Source organism: Branchiostoma belcheri, unplaced genomic scaffold (genome assembly GCF_001625305.1).
Source record: "Branchiostoma belcheri isolate BF01 breed outbred unplaced genomic scaffold, Haploidv18h27 scaffold6, whole genome shotgun sequence".
Classification (NCBI taxonomy): Eukaryota; Metazoa; Chordata; class Leptocardii; order Amphioxiformes; family Branchiostomatidae; genus Branchiostoma; species Branchiostoma belcheri.
In genome coordinates this window covers 2,625,908-2,651,682 of record NW_017804242.1, presented here as the reverse complement: position 1 = coordinate 2,651,682, position 25,775 = coordinate 2,625,908, and the positions used below count along the sequence as shown (strand labels likewise).

General features: G+C 41.5%; 2 protein-coding genes across 4 annotated transcripts in view; both read left to right on the top strand.

Annotated features, from left to right (window-relative positions):
- Positions 1 to 22,367, top strand: part of LOC109482551 (serine/threonine-protein phosphatase 2A 56 kDa regulatory subunit epsilon isoform-like) — a 28,617-nt gene extending 6,250 nt beyond the window's left edge. Inside the window, exons 2-12 of one of the 3 annotated variants that reach the window (XM_019785302.1) lie at positions 12,197 to 12,393; positions 13,175 to 13,276; positions 13,556 to 13,648; positions 14,162 to 14,292; positions 14,577 to 14,636; positions 16,574 to 16,682; positions 17,425 to 17,529; positions 18,024 to 18,143; positions 18,898 to 19,025; positions 19,269 to 19,370; positions 19,525 to 22,367. In XM_019785302.1, the coding sequence (XP_019640861.1) occupies positions 12,197 to 12,393; positions 13,175 to 13,276; positions 13,556 to 13,648; positions 14,162 to 14,292; positions 14,577 to 14,636; positions 16,574 to 16,682; positions 17,425 to 17,529; positions 18,024 to 18,143; positions 18,898 to 19,025; positions 19,269 to 19,370; positions 19,525 to 19,723 (1,346 nt within the window). In that variant the 3' untranslated portion in view covers positions 19,724 to 22,367. Of the gene's footprint in view, positions 1 to 539; positions 737 to 4,749; positions 4,852 to 5,360; positions 5,454 to 5,953; positions 6,085 to 6,198; positions 6,259 to 6,381; positions 6,491 to 7,574; positions 7,680 to 8,069; positions 8,190 to 8,401; positions 8,530 to 8,950; positions 9,053 to 9,341; positions 10,508 to 12,196; positions 12,394 to 13,174; positions 13,277 to 13,555; positions 13,649 to 14,161; positions 14,293 to 14,576; positions 14,637 to 16,573; positions 16,683 to 17,406; positions 17,530 to 18,023; positions 18,144 to 18,897; positions 19,026 to 19,268; positions 19,371 to 19,524 lie in introns of those variants that run through there. The other 2 variants (XM_019785300.1, XM_019785303.1) reach the window with 2 other exon arrangements.
- A 1,868-nt stretch (positions 22,368 to 24,235) lies between these two features.
- Positions 24,236 to 25,297, top strand: LOC109482251 (microtubule-associated protein 4-like). The gene has a single exon (XM_019784943.1). It carries the CDS (start codon positions 24,236 to 24,238, stop codon positions 25,295 to 25,297), a length of 1,062 nt encoding a protein of 353 aa, XP_019640502.1.
- The last annotated feature ends 478 nt before the right edge of the window (positions 25,298 to 25,775 follow it).

The window sequence follows — 25,775 nt, the reverse complement described above, 5'->3', positions numbered from 1 at the left end:
ATGAATAAACTGCATTGTTAAAGCGTTTGATCATTCTTGTGTTCCTCCTTTTGACTTCAGTAGTAACAAAATAACAGACTCATAATCACTATTTATCCTATAACTTATAAGTAGTTACATGTAAGTGCGTTGACTGGGAACATATATAGGTTCCGTTCCATATAGCCAGAAATTTATCGGGCTTGCCAAATTGTTGTGGTAGAAACTTAAACTTCGAACTTATATTTGCTTCAGCATGTGTTCCCTGTAGTGACTTGGCTAGCAAACAATGTCACATCCATCCCTGAGGTTTACTACATGTATAACAGTGAAAACACCCCAGGGACCTACTTTTGACTTTTTGCTTCAAAAGCAGGCATGTGTGTGTTGTAGTGTTGGTGTTGACATGGCTTACATTCCGCCTCACCAGCAGCTGTATGTACTGAGTCCCGTGACACACGGGTTCCAGAAGTCTTGGTTGTGTGATGTTTTCACCACCTGTAGACCTGCCAGGATCAGACTCAAACCTGGCTCACTGCTGAATTCTATTCCTTCCGCAGACGCCACGCCGGCTGACCAACACGAACTCTTCATCAAGAAGCTGCAGCAGTGCTCGGTGCTGTTTGACTTCGCCGACGACTGCGTGTCAGAGTTGAAAAGCATGGAGGTGAAGCGGTTCAGTCTGATTGAGGTTCTGGACCACATAGGGAAGAGCGGGGTCCTGACAGAGCAGAACTACCCGGAGATAGTTAAAATGGTAAGTGGAAAAACTTACATTATCAAGAGCATAGTGTCAAGTTATACCCAGGGTGGTTGTAGCAAAAGTTTATTGTGTAGTTATATACAAATTGTTAAACCTTCACATAGAAGAAACTACTTAAGAAGAAAATATTTCACATGTAAGAATGATGTTCATAGTCTTCAAGCATTCAGAGCAATTACTGGTCTGTGGCTGGTCTGTAGTAATTGCCTTTGACCCTGGAGGACTGGAAGTCAGGAAGGAGAGTGGTTTACCTCGCCTGACAGAGCAGTCCAGGGCCATGATTAGGTGTGTATTTGGTTTTCTGTCCCATGGCACAAAGCCAGTGCCAAGACTAGGGCGGGAAGATAGGTAAATATCCGCCAAACCCGTCCCATGGTAAAAACTCTGCCACTAGAAGTAGAAGTGGAGGTAAAACATAATTGGATTTGAGGTGATGATGGGTGGTATAGCCACGTCTGCAGTCATGTCCAAAGTGTGGGATCATTATTATCAGTCGATCAATCCTCAGAACCAGCTGTTGGCTCTGCTGAAGCAATGCTGATGCAGTATTTATTGCAGACAAAGGAAGAGTTCGAGGAGCTAATATCAAAGTAGAACTGCTTTAAGCTATATTAAAAGCCACTGACATCCAAATGACTTGTTTCAGTTCATAAACAAGTCATCCCCTCTAGGTATGCTGCAATGACAAAACTGCTGGCAAGACTGGTACATAATTATTGCTGCAAATTATGACACATGCATTTCAATTTGGAATCTCAGATTAATGAAAAAGATGTTATGGATTTTTGGTCGTATTATGAAATGGGTGATAGAGTGATAAATTTTTATTACCAACAGCTTTGTAATTCCTTGAAATGAAAACGAAAATGAAAGAGTGGAGTATCACAATGATGAACTGATATATAGACCCAATTTACACACATGGGTGAAAATCTGACATACAAAAACTGCATACACACAACTGAGTAAGTGTACGAAAACGTTGAATTTTCCTGCATGTAAATCAGCCTGCTTTTATGTAGGTAAAGAACATGCATTCAGATCATATGTTGCCTCTAGGGCTAGGGTACAATCTGAACGTATGTTCTTTACATACGTCAAAGCAGGCTGATTGGCACACAGGAAAAATTGAACGTATACAGTTTTTGTATGCTCTGGTACTTACACAGTTTTCATGCGTCAGCTTTTTGCCTGTATGTAAATTCCTGACTTCCTGCCAGTTTATGGAGAACACCAGTTTGATGGTGCACATTAGGACCCTGCAGGCAAAGGTTATGAAGACTTATCCCCATGTCGTTCCATTCTAAAGCCTGCCATGAGCTAGGCTATATATAGAAAGATGTTTCGGCATGGGATTTTCAGCAGCCATAGAGATTCCAGCCTCAGGAGAGTGATGTGGAAGGATTGTCAGTCGGATATCTTTTGCCTTACACAAGGTAAAGTACGTCGACTTCTTGCCCTTCAATGTGAATGACGCAAAACGCTCCCCATTGGAGAAGAAAATCCTCCGACATTGAGTGGGGAGACCATGCTACAAGTAGCTGATACCATGTTTTATCTCCAGTATAACCCGCCAGCAGTCTCTACCTGCAAGCTAACTATACATGTACATGCAGGGCACCTCTCCCATTAACCACGCAGGATCATGCTGTGCATTAGCCGCGCAAGATAACCAAATGGCAGGGATGAAAGTATGGTGGGCAGAATCCAGCCTCCCTCCTGCAAGCATAGTGGGTGAACAGGAAAGGGTCGGCAGAGAACATGTCATTACCCTTGCATAACATGTTGAGGAATAAAACTGTAGGTTTAGCCGTTAGCAAGTCTTTCCTAAATGTACTATATTCTGACTGAGAAAATAACCTGAACAGTGAAATGTGTGGATAAAAAGTGTTTTAACTCTACAGTATTTGTCTGGGTATGTACATGAATATTTAAGAGTATATGGAGGCTGGGAAAAGAGTGAATTCAGTCCAGGTAAGTCACTAGTAATGATGACAATGATGCAGACCTAGAACTGCTGTTTAACAGCTGGTATGAAGCAGCCAGGTGAAGGTGTCAGGGCTGCTTGTCTGTCTCCATGGAAACAGAATGGCTTTCTGGATAATATATAACATGTTTGGTGTTAGGGTACCTTAGACATGTTTTAATAGTGAAAAGACCACACCTCTAAAAACAACGAAATGTCAAGAAACCTTTTAATTCAAATCTGCATGAATCAGTTGCTCGAAACAGTTCCTGCCAGCATTTGGGGAAACAAGATTTAGAACTTACAGGGAAGAAGATATTTGTCCCAGTGCATTGCCTGTATATCTAATTGGATACATAACCATCTGATCAGTAACAATTGTGCTTATGTTGTTAATTCCCCCTGGCTGTACATACGGCTCTATTCCTATGCATTATTAATGCTAAAAGATGGGTGTTTGATAGAATAAGAGTAATTAATTCTTGGCTTTGAATGGCTAAATGTGCTGGCTGAATGAAAGGATAAGTACCCAATTTATCCCCCATCGACCCTTTCCAGCATCCAGGCGAGTTGCTATGGCCCCACCGCACACGTGACTCCTCATTTTTTATATGTCCTTGCCATATGGTGCGTATAATGTAGGCAATAGATGCCACAGCCCCTTTCCAACGAATACTTTGATGCCATTCTGGAATGGTAAAAGGCAGGCCTAAAAATAGAGCGGCGTAGTTGAAAATTGGATGTATTGATTTTGTATTTTATGTTGGGCAAATAGTGTCAGGACCCAGCACCTGCTGCGGGCAGCGGTAGTTAAAGCATCGCTGTAAAATACGTAACGCAGGGCGGTGCTACAGTTATTAAATTACTTATTTTACTGTTACTGCTACGATAGATATAGGCTAGTTTTAATTCTTGATCAGTTAATATTGTTTATACTCATTCAATTAATGGTACAGCGAGCAAGGTATTTATAAACCACATAGTTCATCTTTTGCCAGGGCCACACCCTTGTCAAGCCTTTGAATATTAATGGCCACTAAAAGTATTGACATTCAAGACAAACAGCTACCTGGTTGTTGGGTTATAGCATAGTCTATGTATACCTTTGTCCCCTATAGCCATGTTATTGGGTGAAAATTTCCCCAACCAGACATGTTCATTTGTGAAGTGGCTCCCTAAAAATCAATGACACCATGACATGGCTAACATTAACAAAGACCAGTCAGGGAGAATTCATCTCCTATTCGGGGCCCAAAAGACTTTTTTCTGCATACTTGCTCTGGTGCAGGTAAAATGCAAAACTACCAGCCACAGACAAATCTTATCTTCACCACTATGATGTTATAAAATCTATGGATAAAATTGCTAACTATCTAGGAAGCAATTCTTTCTCCCATATTTTACAGATGCTAACAATTAACATAGTAACAGAAATATATATGTACCTGGTATCTGGATTGGTGAAGGTGAAGTGCAAGTAGACATCATAAATTATACCTGCACAGATGAGATGATGAAATTTTACTTGCACTAACCTGCATATGTAGGTGGTATTTTAAGCCCTTATATACAAAGAAACAAATGCAGCTTAAAGATGTGGCATGTGTCGAGTTAAGTTTTCAGTGCTGAAAATTGTAGTGAGATACTTTATTCCAACCTGAAACATAATGCACGCAAGTAGACGACCCAGATATGCCATCTGCTGACTTGAATGGTAAAACAGTGTTTGTTTAAAACATGAGAGTAAGGTTGGATTAGTTTCCAAACCACCCTTCTTATCACCTGCATTTAAATATAGAGTGTGGAACCTTATCTTTTGATGCCGGGAGAATTGGAGATGCTGACACTTCTGCACCGAAAAAATCAACAACGATGCAGCTGAGATAAAACAGCCACACAGTTATGTCTACTGCTGCTGATCAGGTTTTGGTGGTGTAGCCTGAGGACTACAGAGCACAAATATGTAATCCTCTGGGATTTACTATGTTTCAGTGTTGTAATTACTAGAGCATTGAGGAGTCTTGTTTCTGTCTCTCCTCAGATTGCTGCCAACATTTTCAGACCGCTACCACCTGCTGAGAATGCTGAATTTGATCCTGATGAAGATGAGCCTACCTTTGAAGCCTCCTGGCCTCATCTACAGGTATGATAGCTATATAGAACTGGCAGGAAACCTGCCAAATGCTGTTTTTCTTACTGATGTTACAGAAAGTACAGTCAAACCTGCACTAGTCTTAACCACCTCTGGATGAAGGCCACCTTTGTGGTGGCCTCTTAAATGATTTTTCCTTTTGACTCAAACATTTAGAATCTTGCTAGTAATGGCCACCTGTCTACTCTGACCAGTGCCTGCTGTAGACATTTTTGGCTGCACATAGTGTTCGTAGGCTGTAGTAAACATTAGATGCCACCTGCATGCCATTGTTCGGGTAGAGGAGAAGAAAGGCATACTTGTACTGAATGTAGGGGCGATACAGACTTGTATACTGCTGAAATCTTCTCACATTGTTCATGTGCATGTCATGGTGATTTGTTTGTTTGTTCCACATACAGTAACCAATAAGCCTTTAGGCATAACAGCCCAGTTTTGTATGTAAAGAGTACAAGCTGCGTAGGATCGGACTGTAAGGTATTTGTTTGTTTTTGTCACAGATTGTGTACGAAATCGTCTTGCGGTTTCTGGAGTCTCCAGACTTCCAGCCTAGCATTGCAAAGAAGTATGTTGACCAGAGGTTCGTCATGAAGGTAAGTACCAGTGTAACAGTTACCGCCCACTTCTTCTTTGTTGGAGTTTGTTTGTTTTCATGTGAATTTCCCATAAATGAAGAAAAATAAAACTTGATACACAATAATACCTGTATCGACCTCTGTTTCTCTTGATTTTTGGAAAAGTAGTGGACAAAAACCTTCAAGCAATGCACTGTGTATTCAGGACAATGATGACTACTATCACACCTCACTCCACCTCGGCAGCAGTATAAAGAGATGCTGTTTAGAGTTCAGAAATGAAAATAAGCATTGAACTTCAGCCTCCTACAATAACCTGAACAGGGTCATTGAAAAGTCTTAATTGAATTTAATTGAAGTGCAGCCAGTGTGGTTTGATTTCCATATCCACATGGAAACCCAGTATGCAAAGGAATTTCTCTCTTATGTCGAGATGTAGTTGTGTTAAGCACTTCTACATGTTCTGTTTTGTCAAACAGTACATGCTCTGACCCTCCCGTTCTTCCCACTCTCCACAGCTGCTAGAACTGTTCGATAGTGAGGACCCCCGGGAAAGAGACCTACTGAAGACGATGCTCCACAGAATATATGGGAAGTTCCTGGGACTGAGAGCATTCATCAGGAAACAGATCAACCACATCTTCCTGAAGTAAGATCTCATCTGGGGTCTCTTTGAAGATACATTGTAACTTCTTAGATATTCACCATTTGATTGTTTCAGATTTTGTAAAACTTCATCACTAATGTGCATTCTTTTGTGCAGGTTCATTTACGAAACAGAGCACTTCAATGGCATTGGAGAGTTGTTAGAAATCCTAGGAAGGTGAGACAAACTTTGAATTGTTATGTGTTATTTTGTAAAGATTGCCAAGATTCTTTTTATGGCATTTTACATTTTAAAACCTAAAGTATGAATCTAATTTGAGTTTTTTTCCTTTTGTTTCAGCATCATCAATGGCTTTGCATTACCTCTGAAGGCAGAACACAAGCAGTTCCTGATCAAGGTGCTGATCCCCCTGCACAAGGCCAAGAGTCTGGCCCAGTATCATGCACAGGTATGTCCAGCCATGTTTTTGGTCAGTGGGGTTAAGCATGGGTCAGCTTGTTGCAGCAACACACTTACAGGATTATAGAGGTGTTGCTTAAGAGGTACCCTCCCACAGCTTTTGTTTGCTACATTTTTGAAAAGATTCTGTGTATTTACTTGTGTGGGTAATAGGATATACAGTACTGCATATAGCAACGTAACAATGCTTTGAGTTTATCTGTTTGTTTCCGTGCTGCTACTCGGTCAACCATTCCACTGTTAGTGTCATCAGGGTCCTAGCCTAGAATTTTCTCACGATGTAGAGGTCAGGTACAGTAGGCCAACTTTAGGTGGCACAAGACATGGCAACAGTAGGGAAGGATGTCACAGGGTTCTCCCAAGAAAGGAAAACACCTATTCTGGTTGAAAGGCAGCGAAGCACCTGCAGCGTAGTGGTTCTAAATCACAATATAAGGGGCCTCTATGCTTACATTAGGCTAGCTAGAACACAGGTCATCTAAGGTGATGTATGTAGAGATTAGTTGCATAGCATTGTGAGCTTTGTGTCAGTACTGTTGACTACACAGTCTTTTACTTCAAAGTCTTTTTACTTCAAAGTCTTGTATTATGGATGGTTACAACTCTTAACATGGATGATATAATTTCTGACCCAAGGGCACATAAAAGATTTGAAATGCTGTCTGTGTTTACATACTAGTCACCTGAAGTTCTGTACATTTTCGTGCAAATTGCTTTTCAGAAAGAAAAAGAAGAATGTAAATGACAAAGAAGGTTCTGGCCGAGTTTCAAATTTGGTTGAACGTTTGTGGTTTCAGTTGGCAGAAGGTCACGAAGGTTAGACCTTGCCAGACATTGAAATCACAAACAATTGACAGAGTAGCCTAAGAAGGGGCAGGAACCTCTAGCTTGTGTTGGAGGATAGCATTAGTCCTGCCAAAACCTGCCCCCTTAGAATTTGCAGAATTCCTGAATGTACTAAACATTATATTCTCAAAAAAGGATTCTCAGAAATGCTTTGTCTTCTGACTTAAGCAGTTACATGTAGTTTCTGATTGCTGCAGCTGATTAACTTGTTTGTGTTCTCCCCACAGCTGGCCTACTGTGTGGTTCAGTTTCTGGAGAAGGATGCCACGTTAACAGAGCCTGTCGTGCTAGGATTGCTCAAGTTCTGGCCAAAGACGTGTAGTCAGAAGGAGGTGAGCAGCATTGCTTTCACTAAGAAGTTGTCCTTGATGTATACCATTCCAGGGCTTGAAAAACATGCACATGTGATAGAGGTAAAATTGGGGCTGTGCAGGTGTTTCTGATATCTACCTGCACCTAAGCTGCACCCATCCAAAGTAGCATCCTGTTACACAGCAGATTACGCTATTTATGATGGCACCAGGCCCACATTCAAACATAATTTTGGGGGGATAGGTCAAATTTGTGGGTTTAGGTGATTTTTAATGTTATCTGTATGCAGAAAAAAGTATTTTGAGGCCTGACCATTTTACAAATCTGTGGTTTCATGTTTCTGCTCTTGATCCCATCTTCACACTGCCATGTTGTGCACATGTATAACCGACACTCTCTGTGATTGGCAGGTGATGTACCTGGGAGAGATAGAGGAAATCCTGGATGTGATTGAACCCTCCCAGTTTGTTAGGATACAGGAGAATCTCTTCAAACAGATGTCCAAGTGTGTGTCCAGTCCTCACTTCCAGGTAAGAACAGAGGGAATGAGAAGAGAAAGCCATGTAGTAAGATTAGGATTTAAACATGGAAGCTTTTGATTTGCTTCTGAAGTAAATCCTCCTGCAAATACACAGAGTAGTTGTCTATTGTACCAGCTTTATTAAAATGATGAAAATAAAATCATAGTTTTTGGAAAGAAAATGGTTTTCTTTTGTAATCAATGTGTTCCTCCATCCCACAGGTTGCAGAAAGAGCACTGTACTTCTGGAACAACGAGTACGTGATGAGTTTAATCGAGGAAAACTCTGGCGTTATCATGCCCATCATGTTCCCAAACCTGTACCGCATCTCCAAGGACCACTGGAACCAGTGAGTACCTTTTGTTGCATTCTGTTGGTTTCTAGTCTCTTTAACGCATCAATGTTTTAGGCAGAAATCATAAAAGATCTCTTTAATCTGCCTAGAAGGTGAAGGAGTTCTATTACAAATCACCCAAAAGAATTGTAAACCTATATTAAGTGTAATCAAAATAGATTCAATGTTGATTCCTGAGGGCTAGACATCTGTCAACTGATAATCAAGCTGCTGGATAGATTATGGAAGAGTCAGACATTTCAGATATTATCCTTCATTCGCAGTCACTATTTGAAACGTCAGGCTCTTCAGAGAATTTTTATCCAGCTACTTGATTTATTTTGTGTTATGTAGTAGGGGTAAAGATATACTAGTATGCTGTAGTACTGATAGCCACATAGTCATCATGTAGAACTTGTTTTGTCTTTCTTCTCAGGACCATCGTGGCTCTGGTCTATAACGTCCTCAAGACATTTATGGAGATGAACAGCAAGTTATTTGATGAGCTGACAGCCAGCTACAAGGCAGACAGACAAAAGTGAGTGTATATTCAATGATGCAGCTGTTGAGTAGAACTGTGTTTTCTTAAATGTTTGAAGTAACCATTTGTATTTAAGGAGATATATCAGGTTCTCAAAAGTGTTGACCTGACACTTGCTTGGCCTAATGTCTTATGTTAGTTGTTTGTGATGGTATTTTATTACTCTCCCCATTAGTGTCACTTGGAACCATTTCTTGACTTTGCCTACCTGATACTTTCTGTCAGCCACAGCACCAAACAGGGTCATGATTGTGATGTTAACAATTTCCACTCTTTTCCTGTTCAGGGAGAAGAAGAAGGAAAAAGAAAGAGAGGAGCTGTGGAAGAAACTCGACAAGCTTGAAATCAGCAGCACAGCAAACAGCAAGACAGTCAAGGCTGTCCCTCCCATGTCTCCAAATAGTGCGCCCCCTGGAGACGGGAGTGCAAACTACAGTCCGTATTCACCGACAGCCCATAGACTTATGGCCAAATAGATTTAAGTGTGACCCAGATGTTTTCAGTAGCAAACCCATGTGTTGTAACATGAAATGAACTGAATGTGTTTTGGTATGGTTAGCATCAGATGGGGCACATAGAATAGCAGACATTGCAATTTTGGGATGACAAAGAGTATTTGATGTTAATACAAATTTTGATACTTAGTGTTGTATTTAGTGACAATGCACTCTCTGGTATTAAGTATCTATATTCCCCAAGGCCATGTGTTCATAGTGTCCATTTGGACCAAGGTTTTGACCATCTCACAGTAGTTAAACTGTGGCCCAATAAAGTACCTTTGTAAGATCCCTGTAAAGTGTCTGTACATGTAAGATGTGTACAAAATCTGTTAGGTGTTCAGGTGTATATAGGGCATAGGCCAGAATGTGGCATGCTTTTGAATTTCACCTTGTATTGTTGTTGGGGAAGTGGTGCATCACGTAGACTGTTTGGTATAAATCTGATTGTGTAAATTCTGCTTTACACTCACTGTACAGATACTTTAGCTAAGACTGTTAAACGGACATGTATCTTCATCAGAAGTACAAATGTACTTAACTCCATATTTTCCAGTGCTTAGTAACTAACTCTCAGAATCTTTCCAGCTCTAACTTCTCTTCTTCATATACTTAATAATAGGTGCTTGAGGGATCATCATGACCAGGAGTTTGTATTTAGGTTGTTTACTCACACAAAGCTGTTTGTATTTTATCGGGAATTACTCAATAGAATGTTGACCATAAGATTGTTTAATGGGACTGATTCTGAGAGCACATTTTGTAAATATGTCTTATTGCAACTTTGATTGTTTGCCCCAAGAGCTGTCATGTGAACATTTTGTAAAAAAGGAAAAGTCATCATTGTACAGTTTCCTGTGGTCAATAGCACACAAGTAGATGCTGCCATGCTTTTCTGCAGCTTAATCTGTCTAGTGGTGGAGTTTGATTAAAAAAATGAAAGAATAAAAAAAAAGAGAGCAAATTGATGTCTGCTTAATGTTGTACAATGTAGTTTTAAGTTGGTTACCCAAAAGCAGAGTAGAAAGTGTGTAACTTTTGCATCAGTGAAGTCAGCCAACCCATGGGGTCATGGTATCTTCAGCAGTCTCAAATATGTTAATGTCCTCAATGCTATTTATTTTGGATCCTGATCTGGAGACTTAACAAAAATGTTTGTCAGCATTGTGATGGGATTAGTAGGTTTGGTGCCCTTTTGGCTGCACATCAGAAGCATTACACAGGTAGAACATTTGTACATGTATATGAGTCCAACTTTGGACACCCATATGATGGCTATTAAAAAGAATATATTAAACACTGTCACTTGATGTAAGCCTCATGTTTTTGTGATGTGGTACATTGCTTTTCTGTTCACATGAATGACTCCAGAGTTTATAAAACTACTGTTTTCCCTTTTGTCCTTACTTGCAGTAGTGCATATAAATTTTGACCTCCAATACAATCTTGTCATACACACTATCAGAAAAATGGAACAGTTTTCATTGGAACTGAGGCATAACAACCCATAAGCTGGAACTATTAAAGAATTGAAGGTCAGTTGATGATGTTTATATCAATCATCCAGTTTACAGGGCCTGATCTGTCTGGTTTACAAATACATGTAGCAAGAGAGGCTGATTATTCTGTTACACATGGCAGGGTACCCCTCAATGTGTCTTCAGGCTTCTACACAATTATGCCCCTAACCTTTATGATTGGATTGCTCAATCCAGACCAGGTGACCCAAATCAGTCACACGGATGTATTTACAGTTTAGGTCACTTTCTCAGAATTTCTCCACAGCCATCTTTTATTCACTGAGTTTTGATGCCTCTGACCACACATGATAAATTCATGCACTGAAATAAAGGCTATATATCTGCATCTACATGAAATACACTTGCTTTGATCATCCCAAAGACTTAATCCTTGAATAGATATTTGTTGACACACCGTAGACTACAGCCACTTCATGAATTTGTAATACGTTACGGTTGATGTATTGGCCTGACCTCAATTCTGACAATTGCAGCAGCTTTCTGAAAGTAAAGCAGGTAAATGCCACTTGCCCCAGTTATATGCATTGTAAGGTTTGTCTACGGTGACTCCTGACGACTGATCCAATGTGTATACAATTACAATAGTCTACACTACCAGGTGCCGCTGCTGGGATACATGACAGATACATGTGTAGGACGGACGTCTCCTCCATGATGCCTTCCTCCAGTAAGACGTGATGATGTTACTGAAGCAGGGTGATGGAGGATTAATCCTCGCTGCTGGAAGGGTGTAATTAAAAGTGAAAGGCTTCTAAGGAAACTGGGTGGCACTGATGAAATGTGGGATCAAGGAGGCTTGCTGCAGCGGCGGCTTTTAGCTGTAGATTTTTTTTGGAAGGGGAACTGTTAGCTGTCCAACATGTCAGTGACCAGTTCCTCCTGGCTTTGGAGGGGACATTTAGTCTTCGGCCCTTTATACATTTGTATGTAAGAGCATCAAGTGTCAAAGCCCTGCATGTTACTAGTAAAGAACACAATGCACAATACACATTGGGAAGAGTAGGGGTGTGAGCAGGTGTGCTTGGGCAAATTGCAGACATGCCTCTCGATAACCCATGTCAGGGAAACCCTCTGATTCCCGTCCCCCTGCTTCCCTCCTGCAGACGCTCCCCCAGCCGAGCAGCACGAGCTCTTCATCAAGAAGCTGCAGCAATGTTCCGTCGTCTTCGACTTCATGGACTCGGTGTCGGACCTGAAGGGGAAGGAGATCAAGCGGGCCAGTCTGAACGAGCTGGTGGACTACATCACAGCAGGCAGGGGTGTGCTCACAGAACAGGTCTACCCTGAAGTAGTGAAAATGGTAAGAAGTGATAATATTTTTTAATTGAATGGTTTATTTACATAATTTTTAAAGACATATCATACAGCAGTAACCTTCACCAGCTGAAATGAACTATGATTTCTAAAGATATACACATTAGGTCAACATTACAAAGCAATGTGCTCATCTAAATAAGAACAGGACCAGGGTTCTGCCCAGCTACACTTGTAACATTGCAAATTTTCCTCCATCTTCAGGCAGACCCGTGCTCACCTGGTGTGATTTGACATGATTTAAAACTTGTTCTTGTCAATTTGAGATCATTGAAAGCTCACCAAGTAAAAGGCCATTAAGAAATCAGTCAAATTTATGGACACTCTCAACAGTCTGCTTTATTGTAATGTTTACATTGTCATGAAACTGGAAAAATGACCCCAGGTATTCATCAAACATCCCATCATCCAACAAGCAGATTCCTTTCATATCTCTTGCATCAGAAGATGGTTTTCCAGAGGATGTGATCCATAAAATTAGACCTCTGTGGTTTTAGATAGATTCTTGCTGAAGTAATGTTGGAGATGGAGCACTGCCAGGGCATGCCTACCAGGGTTTGAAATTAGTTACTGGTACTGGTACTGGAACATTAGTTACTGGTGCAAGTGAAAACAGCTCTGATTTGAACACCAGTAAAATATATTTTCCATTGCTAAATTCACATCTTTGTAGTTAGAATTGCACAATATATATATTGATTTGTGAAATCTTAGAGACTGTTATGCTTTTGCTCTTGGATTTATCATTGCAATCATTTTTCTCTCAGATTGCTTCCAACATCTTCAGAACATTGCCTCCCAGCGAGAACACAGAGTTTGACCCTGAGGAGGATGACCCAACGTTGGAGGCCTCCTGGCCTCATCTACAGGTACTGCAGCCTCTGCCTGCCTGCATGCTCTCTATGTGTTACTGTTAGTAATGGCTAAAGCAGGGTGAAAGATTTTAGCAATGATTTTAGCTCTGGAACATTGGCATGGTGTTCATGTAGCAAGCTTTAACACTATAACAGCCTAAAATTGACATTGTTTGCAGATTTTTTATGTTATTTTACAGTTGAACAGCAAGCTATCTACACTCTATGAGATAAGGTTTCATAAAAAAATTTCACACTTGATGCGTTAACATGCTCCCATATGTATCCTTACAGATAGTGTATGAGTTCTTTTTGCGGTTCCTGGAGTCTCCAGACTTCCAACCCAGCATTGCAAAGAAGTACATAGACCAGAAGTTTGTGCTGCAGGTGAGTGTACTTGTCCTCTATTCACCCTAACCAGCTGTAGGCCACAGTTGTTGCCCATACATGACATTTGACCAAGGATACTGCATTGTAAATGTGCATTAGAAGACACATATAGCCTCCATGTAGTAATTGTATGTAGAAATGTAATTGCATGTAGAAATCGTATACAACACTATGATGCAATGTTGACCAAATATTCATAAGATACTGTGATGAAAGTGTGTATGTATAATACTACAAGACAATGACTCCTTAACATGCCTAATAACACAATGCAACTGGGCTAGGATGATGGGTTAAAAGGTGTCTAGTTATTGTTGACAGTTGAATTTGCCACCACTTATTGTTTGGTAACAACAACTCATCAGCCAGGGTGATTGCCCAGAGTCTTGTGCTGGGTACGTGCTGTGATGTATTGTTGATGTAGATGCCTGAATTGAATTTCCATTTCCATTTCCAGCATCAAAGTTTCACTGAAGTATTAATGCAATGTTCACTTTGTGATCCCTGCAGCTGCTAGAACTCTTCGACAGCGAGGACCCCCGGGAACGAGACTTCCTCAAGACTGTCCTCCATAGAATATATGGGAAGTTCCTGGGACTGAGAGCATTCATCAGAAAGCAGATCAACCACATCTTTCTTAAGTAAGTGTTAAAAAACATATTGAAGAGGGTCTCATAGTGTAAATAATGACTGCGTACTTGTAGCAGTGCTTAGATATGCCTGCATGTTATACTGTTCGGTATCTCAAGGATGTCCATGGGACTTTCTCTAAGCTAAGATAAATGTAGGAATAGAGATCAATAGAGACCACCAATTATTAGTACCTGTGGTACTGTTGCTGACAGATGGAATATTTTGATGGTACCGGTACATGTATAGTTTTGCATCACTTCCTCATTGCCGTCTCTTGTTATGTTTTCTTTAGATTCATCTACGAGACGGAGCATTTCAATGGAGTGGGGGAGCTGTTGGAAATCCTAGGAAGGTAAGGTTGAAATTGGCCAAATAGAGAGATAACATGCCAGGGGAGTTGGTCTGCTAAAGGAGTCCAGGTGCTGCAAACTACCAGACCAGCTGCTTCCAAAGCCTGGTAGAGGCTAAGTTATGTCTGCCACCTTGAAAAAACAGGGTGTTTGAAACATCTACAGTGTAGATATGCAGGAGTGCATTATACTGGTAGATGTTACTTCAGAGGTCTCTTAAGTCTTTTCGTGGTGGAAGATCTATGTGATCTGATGGATAAATGATAATAGACGTTATCAAAAAAACTCTATGTTGCCTTACCCAGAGGTCACCAGCGTTCTCCTTTGATAGATCCTCTGTTGGGCCTCATGTAGCTGCAAAATGATCAACATACTATAAGTACATGTACTTAGTAACCATCTTTCCAAGAATTTGGCAGGATGTTCTGAGGTGCTGTTAAATATGATGCAAACTGTTGGGTTCTGTCAAATGACCTTCCACTGCATGACTGCATCCCAGGCCTGCTTCAATCTGGGAAAGCCTACCTTTTAAGAAAACGCACCACTCCTTCACTTTCCAAGTAATAACTGGAGGAGCTGATGGCTTGAAAAGAGCATTATTACGAGAGTAATCGCTCAAGTAGATCCTCAACCTTGGGAAATATGTGACGGGCCTCCACAGATAACAAGTTGCTGTCAGAAGCTTTGATTTCTAAAATTGAGCGAGCAATCTTTGAGAGCACTAATGTTACTTCATCAGATACAGGCAGCCATCAGGCTTATGTGTTCTTATATGGACTTTTTCTACAGTAATGATGGCTTTCAAAATGTTATTGATCTTCTTGCTCCAAGCAGAAGAGTGCTGCATGATGTGAATGATAACTCTGTTCTCATGAGTATATTTTGATAAGCTCTGGTGAGCTATGCATATTGGGGGCATGGCAAATTATATCATTTTCACAGTATTTCTGTTCTCTCATGAACATCTGTATGGAATGGGCAAAAGGTATTGAAAACAAATAATATGTTCACCACCCATGAAGTTTTGATTACCGAATGATTGAACACCTAGTGGAAATAGCAGCCATCTGGCATATTTTTAGCATAAACTCACTATGTATTTTGTAACATTCAACACACAGATTTTGGCAATGTGTACAGTGACAAGTACATGTACAACTGAACTTAAACCAGGACAAAACAAAACAACCAGTATTTCACATGATAAATATTGCCATTTTTGGTACCTTTGTCATGTGTATCTCTCATTGATTTTTTTCACAGGCACACATACTGTGTCAGCTCATTGTTATGAACATGACTGTCAAAATTAGTTATCCCAAGTTTTTTCATGTTCAGCATAGTAGATAAAATATGTCATTATAGAAGTATGACAACATTGTTCTAGTGGCTAAGTACATATTTCGAGCTCCATGCATCGTGTGCTGATGGCTTCCATGCTGGTTTGTGCCAAACTGCCAATTTTTCTGGGGCAGAACTTCCTTAAATGAGGGCAACCTGACTTTGATGTCCATCTGAAACACCTGCTTGGGACACGAAAAGTCTTTTATGTGCAAACAGAATTGGGTTAAAAACTATATAGGGTGGGAGTAATGTCTGCCCTGCAGCACTGGAGCATCTTACTATCACTTGGCCCCAAAGCCTCAGTCTGTAAATAGGAGATAAAGGATGATGTACTGTCTGTAAAACATTTGATGGCCTCCTGCGCAAACATTCTTCTCTGTTACAGTGACTTATTTTTCTCATATGCCCTCGTGTTTTCTGGTAGGTCACCTGTGTGTTCTAATGGAAGCCATGGAAAATGCGCGCCACCCAGGGGGTCTGCATAGGAGGCTAGTAACATGAGAAAATAAATCTGTTCACGATCACATACATGTACGGTAACACCCAACACCCAGGAAGGTACATTTGCTGATGTGTTTTTTTTAAATTATTACAGCATCATCAATGGCTTTGCATTACCTCTGAAGGCAGAACACAAGCAGTTCCTGATCAAGGTGCTGATCCCCCTGCACAAGGCCAAGAGTCTGTCTCTCTATCATGCACAGGTGAGTGAGGAGTCTTCAAATGTGCACCATAGCTTTGTGTAGCATGCATAGCAATGTGCAGCTTAACGTGGCACTGAACAGCACTTAGCCTTAGCTGTGGATTCAGTTCAGCTCATTACGCTGGAAGAATTACCATAGAATCCACCCTGACCTTTGGCAGTGAGTCTTTGAACACAGGCAGTCTTTTAGATCTGGTGAATGCCTAATAGCTGAACTAATCCATGTTGAAATATGTGGACAGGACCTACATGTAGTCACAGTATTATTAAAGATTGTTTCCATGTAAAAATGCATGGAAAGCAGTTTGGTGAGATTTTCTTGTGTAGTCTTAAAATTCGTAGATGTATACTATAATTTACTTAACTTACACATGCTTACATGTATTTCATTCAATGAAAATTTTATTAAACCTGATTATTGTAATTTTAACTTTGCTGTTTAAATGATTATGCAATTAACAGAAATCATCAGTCTTGTCATGAGTTCTTGCATAAATGAATGAATTACTCTTCACATATGATTTAACCTTCAGCTTCTGTTTCGCATATATTTTTACCCCCAATTCTTTAACTTGATTAATATTCCTTGAGTGCAACTATTGTTTTCCCTTGACTTTTCTTTCTCACAGTTCTCTCTGTCTTTATCTTCTTGTTTCAGTTTTCTTTCAGACCTTTCTTTCCTATCCTTCCTGATTGACTTCCTATTTGTTTCTACCACAACTCAGTCTGCCTTCTTTACGCAGCTGGCTTACTGCGTGGTTCAGTTTCTGGAGAAGGATGCCACGTTAACAGAGCCTGTCGTACGAGGCTTGCTCAAGTTCTGGCCCAAGACGTGTAGTCAGAAGGAGGTGAGATTTCCTCTTCTTGGTACATGTGGAACCAGTATGCTGGTAATCTGATTGATTGTAGTATATAGTTTACTGTTGGACTGTAAGAGGTAGGAGTCATATCTGTTACAATATGTTCAAGATTTAAAAAAAAAATAGAGATATAAAATGTCATTTGAAGGTCAGGGGCTTTAATCCTGGCCAGGTCATACCAAAAACCAAATACATGTACTGCTTTCTCTGCTTAGTAACCAGCAATAAAGGGTATGGGAGTTAAACACACTCCACTGCCACTGGATTAGCCCCCTACTGTAGTGGCCTGTGTGGCCCAAGGTCTATAGAAATGGAGATGAACACTGCCCCCATATGCTGAAATGATTTTAACTACAAATGTATATATGAGGTGCCGATACTACATTTGTACATCTCTGAATAGGGAGTTATAATCTGTTTGGTCATAATACATGATGGCTCTTGGACCACCACCATTGCTAACCCATCTGTTTGTACTCCAGGTGATGTTCTTGGGAGAGATAGAAGAAATCCTGGATGTGATTGAACCCTCCCAGTTTGTTAGGATACAGGAGCCACTGTTCAAACAGATCTCCAAGTGTGTGTCCAGTCCTCACTTCCAGGTAGGCTCCACATGCAGCTCTGTGTAAAGTCAACAGGGGGCGCTGTTTCCTTTGGTTGCTGTTTCCCAAAGAGTGCTGTAGTGCTGTATGCTCTTCACACACAATTTAAGTGCAGCGAATGCAGTAATCTAATGGAGATTGCGATAGAGCTGATTCTATCCATGTGATGGAAAGACAGTCCATGAAAGGGAAAAAGTGGACTTGAAACTGGCACAGACACTGTTTTTTTTAATGACCAACATGTATCGGTGGACTAAGGCCCTACTGTATAACAGTTATTTATATCATACCTGGGCTGCGATTATGTTCGATAACGGGTTCCGGACCGGGCCGTACTTTACGGTTCGGCCCGGGCTCCATGGCTTCCATAGAACAATTCGAATGCATTTCGCCCTAACCGCGTGGGCCGCTTTCGAAAATTTAAATACAGAATCCGAACGTTGGAATTGATGTTGTTGCATTTGAGGGTTTAGGGGCACCAACTTTTGGCTCATCTTGCATTGAAAGGCGTGTTTTCTTGGGTGGGTATGACATAAATAAAATACAACACGGTGTATTCCGCATCGCCCTCGGTCCCGGCCCTCCCGTGAGTCGGATCGCCCGACGGCCCATGGCCGTCGATACGGAATACCCCGTGTTGTATTCTATATGTATTGGGCCTGTGCACCCAAGGACTATATAAACAGAGATCCTATGCACCAAATGGTGTGGAATTTTTTATAGCTAATATGGTTAATTAACTTTTATTCCACAGGTTGCAGAAAGAGCGCTGTACTTCTGGAACAACGAGTACGTGATGAGCTTAATCGAGGAAAACTCCAACGTTATCATGCCCATCATGTTCCCAAACCTTTATCGCATCTCCAAGGAGCACTGGAACCAGTGAGTGTCTCCTTAACTACATGAACTTAATGCTCTACTTGTCTGTCTGGCATTTTATTAATGCCATTCCTTCATGCTTTGATCTTAATATAGTTATATATGACTGAAGTAAACTTTCAGATTGTTTTAATGTTTTAATCAAAAAAAGTCATCATAAGCTTCCACTTTCTACTCACATAAGTTACATATGAACTGTGTCCAGAATACACCGAACACCAATGACATCCACCCTCCTTTTCTCAGGACCATCGTGGCTCTGGTCTATAATGTCCTCAAGACATTTATGGAGATGAACAGCAAGTTATTTGATGAGCTGACAGCCAACTACAAGGCAGAGAGACAAAAGTGAGTGTTTTAATCCTACAGAATCATTTAATGGCCCTGTTTTTTTTTTATTGCAGTCTTCAGTCTTGAAACTATAGACATTCAGACATTTTCTCTAGCAGTATTTGAGGGAACTTGCTCTTTTACAATCGACACATGATGTTGTTTCTTCCAGAGAGAGGAAGAAAGAGAAGGAGAGAGAGGAGCTGTGGAAGAAACTAGATGGTCTAGAAATCAACGCTACAGTAAACAACAAGGAGGTGAAGTCTGTACCTCCCACATCCACAAACACCCCCGTGGCTGGAGGCAGCCCTGCTGTGGGCACCAGATATGCCCCCTACTCCCCCACCGCCCACAGACTAATGGCCAAATAGTTCCCCCTTCAGTGGGTCTTTTGTCAGTACTTCATATGAAGGATGAAAGGGATTGATGATGTTTAGCAGGTGATGTTTTGTGGAAAGATTCATCATGTACTTGCCACTTCCCCGCTTCCAAACTAGTGTTCCATTTGAGCTGATGTGCAGCTACACAACTCTTTAGATGCACCACGAACACTTGGGCTGACTTTCACTTGGTTGTTGAATATTGGAACTGGATGGTGTGGACGATTGCCAATCATCTTGTCTTTTGTTGTCTTCATTTGGCACATTTTAGCAGGATCTTTTAGCTAATTCACTAGTCCAAAATAAACACAGTAATGCCAGGGATTTCATGGTATACTTTTCTCAGTATCATGTCTTGGAAACCTGTGCATACAATGTACCACAAAAGCCTACATCTGCATTTATCATGTTGAACACGTTGTGATTGTTGAGGGTTCACACTGCGGTGCTTTTTGTTTCCTATATCTCATCAGGAATTCTTATATAACCAGTTGGTGTTGTTAAGAGTTGTGTCACTGGACCATTGAAAGCTCTGGAGAATGTCTTCATGAAAAAGGGCACTAACTACTGATGTTAGTCCTCATGTTTCACTAGTTATTGGTTTGTTTTCATGGATGGAGACTAAGCCACTGTTTATCAGATTTTTACGCAAGAGAATGAAGTATGAACACCACTGAATATGGAAAATTGAATTGATTGTAGTTGAATTTTAGTCTGCATTTTACCACTTCCAGCCCGACCTGTTTTAATCAAAAACCCAAAGAATCAGTCTCCATATTAGTCTGTTAAAACATGTAGGTAGTACTGTAACAGAAGACTACCTTACTCAGGTCACGGTTTAGCAATAGATACTGGTTGTCTATAAAGCAAAGAGAGAGTGACAATAAAAATATCCTACTAACGTTGCTTGTTTATCCACATGACTGTGAACTGACCATAGAAATTATAACATTCACTGCTGCATATTTCCAACAATTCCTTAGGAAATTGTCCGTGCGGCCCCAGTTGACTCACTTCACATGTCAGACCTTACTTAACTCCCTGTACATGTTTGCCTAACCGTACAGGTATGTGTGTGTCCTCGTGGTTGTCATGACAACAAAGACAACTCTTGTCTTCAGCAAGAACTGTTCAGTCAGGCTCATACAGTGGTGCTTCGATAACAAGACATCGTACTCATATGCAGATACATAAATATGCATAACGAAGTCGTGTAGCAAAATTTCTGGCCATCCTTGTAGACGTCAAGGACAGACCAGATTTTCAGTGTAGGTTCAGTGGTGTTAACATGAAAAAAAACATACATGTATTAACAAAAATGGACAATATATTGGTAGAAATGGAAGGTAGAAACAAGTACTTGATAAGCTTTCCACAAGGTTTATCAAGAATCCCTCGGGAATCTTTGTCCTCTTTGTTGAGGAATGTTTGGTTTGGGTGGTAAGGTAGTTCTGTGTATGTGTACATGTAAGATATGTACAATACTGTTCCTATGTACCCGTGCTTGGATTTATGTGGGCCATGTTAAACTGTGCCAGATATAGGGGAGGGGTGAGGGGATGTGTTCCACTTCATTTAACTATTTTTTTGTGTCAGTTTCATAAATTAGCGGGTTCGTTGTGAAGATTTATATCATGACATAGTGTTGACATTGACGTCATCCAAGGCAGTTGTTGTTGCACACTGCAGAAACGTGTGCAGCACACTGTTGTTGTACAGCTGCTTCTAGCTGCAAGCCTCAATTCATAACGTATTGTTGTTAAAGTTGAACGTGTATAGAAATTTTTGATGCTTTTTATCCACACCAGGTGCATCTTAGAGCATGCTGGGGAGGAGGGACTTATAAACAGGAGAATTTATCAAGTCAAAGGTGGATGTTTGTGTTGTGCCATGACAGGAGTTTATAAACAGCATCCATCTGGTTAAAAATACGGTATCCTCATTTTTCTACAACATTTTTGAAAAATGCCTTTTCCCAGAATGCTCTATGATAGGCTGGTTGTTTGTGTATGCCCTAGGACAGTCTATAAAGACAATCAAGCTCTTTTGTTACTAAGTTATATGATGTTTACACATATTGTATATTGATATAGGGGTGAATGGTTGGTTATGTATATCAAAATGGTGAGAATATCAATTTGCGTTCTGTAAATAGTTATCTATTTAAATTTAATTTTTGCATTGGGAAACATGACAAACATGGTGTACTCATAGATGCTTAGTGTGCATTTTCCCTTAATTTTTGCACCTGTCTAGCGATTTTGTTCATTGCACGTGCGTGAGTTGTTGAGAATCTCCTTGAAAAATGTATTGTGCACCTTCCAGACTTAGCCACTGAAGAAGAAAATAAGACACATGATTGTTCTAAGCAAGACATGACATTTCAAGGAAATGACCAGTCATAAGTATGGTGTTTTCTTTCCCATATATGGTATATTGTTGTTGGAGGCCATGTCAGTAGACTGGGTCACATGACAGGTCTTGTGCCCAGGATGGCAGATCTTGTGTCCAGGATGTCTGTCTGTGCTCTACACAGAAACACAGTCTGCAGTACGGCATTGATTGATCATTCCTGATTGGTATGCACAAAATTTTCTTGTCACTTGCAATTAATAAAAGAAATGACCTATTGGTACAGGGGTTTTTGCTGTTTCTTTTATAGAGGGATTTTTCATGATTATATGGTGAAGTCCATTACTGGTTAAGACTGTTTGGGGCAAATGTTTCAAACTATAAACTAGTCAAATAGGGAGGGAAGTCTGACATTTTCCATTTCATCTACATGTGTATGTATATGTGGAGAAATGAGCTATTGAATAGAATAGAAATACTACAGTGCCACCCCACCCCCCATCTTAAGTATATACATGTACAGAACAAACCTACCCAGTGTGTCAATGGGTCAGTGTGAACTAACTAATAATTAATTGGTCCCAACCGTAACCTGACCTGGGAGAGTAAATATTATGAAGCCCAGGTCCATTTAATCAATGAGTCATTACCAGACCCGCCAATGCCAAGGCTGTGCTATTTGTAACAGGAGTTTGATAACCTGATTGTGATAAGCCCTGGCTGAAGTCCAATCCAAGGGGTTGGTATGACGAATGTAAAAAAGTAGCTTTGTCTTTTAGAGTTAATAGGAGCATATCCCCCATAGCATTGCCATTTTTAATTCCAATGATGGAGCGAGAAGTGATTCAAAACTACAGGAAATCCGTAAAAAAGCTATATGCACAGAAAAATCACTCACACCCTGTACGTCTTTCAGTGGCCAGCTACGCTCTGACGTACAACATCCCTCTTGTACATCTCAAGGTTGTCCGAAAACAGACCCGCGTACAAACACTTTATTTCCCTCTCTCCTATGCTGGGGGAAACACACCTGTTTACTCAGCGGCGAAGTGTGTTCTGAGAAGGCAACGGCTATCGATAGGCTGTTCCCTGTCAGTAGGAATAATTCCTTGTCAAACATGGAAAAAATCTTATTGACAGGCTTAATAGCGAAATGAAAATTCTTATTGACAGGCTTAGCCTTTGCCTTCCAAGAAAGGACTAAAACGATACTAGCAGCCGTGTGCTTGGTCGTGTTCTATTACAGTGGGTTCACTTTTGCATAGAAAGAACATATGGAAAGAAAGAAAAGGCGGGACTTCAGCACGTGACCCCAGACAGTGCAGTCGCTAAATGTGGGCCACCAGACGTGGCTGTCAGACGACACTCTCACCAATATGCGTCACGTGTTTACACAAAGGGTATCGACATTACAACACAAACGGCTCAACATTTCACCAACGTTTTCACCCGTTTGTCTCCCCTTTCACCACCAGTCTTGTTAAGGTAACGAGGCGAAAACAAATTTCACAAAAAACGCTCTTTCTGTTCGAAGTATCGCTCTTCTTGTACGACACGAATGTCCACACAGTACGTGCAGATTGTAACGTCGACGTTGATGTGAAAAGTTATGAGTGACAAGTGTATGACGCCCTACTCAGGTGTTCAAGTTGACCTCAAGCTCGTGGGCAACTGTTATTGCTACGGATGACAGGTCGCGTAGGGTATTGCCAGCGGAAGGCTGGGCACCGCGAAAACACCTTTGTGAGCGATACATTATTTTGACAGGATATTTGCCCGTCCTTTGTCGCGCCGTGGAGATCAATAGCAACAAGTAAATGACACCGCTTAAGCCCCTCCCACTTCTGGCCGAGACAAAGGTGTTTACGACGGAAAGTGTTACCGATACGGTAATTTTACCTGTCGTGAGGATCAGCACGTGGTGTGGAGTTGGTTCAAAACAAAGTCCAAAAGAACCCGATTCCCTGTGTACCAAATACCCACTGTATTATTGCTTTGTGCGCGGTTGATCAGGTAGCATTGCACTTGGCCGGGACGCAGAGAGCCGAGTCCAGTGGGTTGTTTGGGTTTGATTTGCGAACGTAAACGTTTGTCGCCCCTCAAGAGTTCCTGATTTCGTCAACGGACCGGTTGATTTATTGAATAACAAACATGTCTGTGATGGGGCCCAATGAAAAGATGTTGGTGAGGTCCAACAGCACACAGAGTCTGAAGACCGAGGTCGAGAGGCTAAAACAAGAGGAGAAGGATCAGAAGGAGCGCGAGAGAAAGGAACGACTGGAGCGTCTCAGAGAGGAGTACAACTTTCGCATGGGCACAAGCGTCATGGATCGGACCGACTACGGCGTGAAGAGACCGAACCCCAAGAGTTTCCCCAGCCACTATGCCAGTCCTCGGCTCGTACGGAAGCCGAAGGGCCAGGGTCAGGTGAACGGCTCGCTGTCCCCGCCACCTGCGCCGAGGATGTTAGCCGACGCCGCCAAGGTCAACAGCGAGCCTGGCGTCCTGCACAGCATGCCCACGTCGGCGGCCAGGAAGCTGAACAGGTCCGTTTCGGAGAGCAAGCCGCTCGCCGTGCCGAACAAGAAATCCCAACTCTCGTCTCCAACCCGGTCCCCCAGCTCCACATCCAGCAGCCCGGCGCCTCCGAGACGCACTCGGGCCAGCACCCACTCCGAGGTGGAGACCGACCTTCGGCGGATGGCCCTGGAGAGAGGCAAGGGGGCCAACGCTAACGCGGAGCCACGACCTCGGGTGAATTCTATGCCGACACAGAACCGGGTGGCGAAACAGAAAGGCAACAAAACGGGATCGTTGGACAATCTCAAGAAGTCTCCAAGAGGATCGCAAGCCAGTCTGGCTTCTTCCAAAACCAACAGCACCAGAGGTAGCAAGGATTCCGTGTCGTCGGCGGAGGAAAATATGGCAAAACTGTCACTGAGTTCAGAGGGGGTGGCCGACTTTCCACCGGGCATCGTCGTAGACGGCGACCAGGTCTTTTTCGCCGACGGTGACGTCGACCACACAGCCGGCGGCGACGCATCCGACGCCCACCCAAAACACGAGAAACGCGTGAAGAAGAGCCCGATCCCGTCACAGTACAAGGGCTACGAGGTGGATTACCAGGGACAGTTCGACAACGTGGTGCAGTCCAACTTCAATGAGATGCTAGGAATCCACACTATCCTGTCCATGGTGAATAAGCAGCAATGACAGTCAGTCTTACTTACTCTTCCAGTGGACAAGGACGACCGAATCATCCAGTAGGTCGAACAAGATGGGACATTTGACATTTGCGTGGTTAGTGCCCATCGTCCTCGTAAACAATGTAAGAATGCTTCTTTTATCACTTAATCAGCCTGTATATTTGTACTATATATATGTTGCTGCTATTTTGTTTATCGCTATATTTTGTGAAGACCTGTATATGTTTTATTTCCGAAGAGACTGAGAGACGTGGAATCATCTGTTGTGCAGTTATAGTTGTTGCTTACAATATATTAAACATTGTAATGGCGGATGGCAAAAACGGTCCAACATGTCGGGACCACTAGTAGATTTTGGACAAACGTAAAGATATTGTACATAGTTGTGGGATATTCTATATATTTTACTTTCGTGTTTAAATATTCTGTACTACATGTTTATACAGATGCGTGCACGTTTTGCGATGTCGTATCCCCAAATAGAC

Excerpts from the sequence above, each read along its gene's own strand:
- LOC109482251 (XM_019784943.1), top strand. The coding sequence starts at position 24,236 with ATGTCTGTGATGGGGCCCAATGAAAAGATGTTGGTGAGGTCCAACAGC.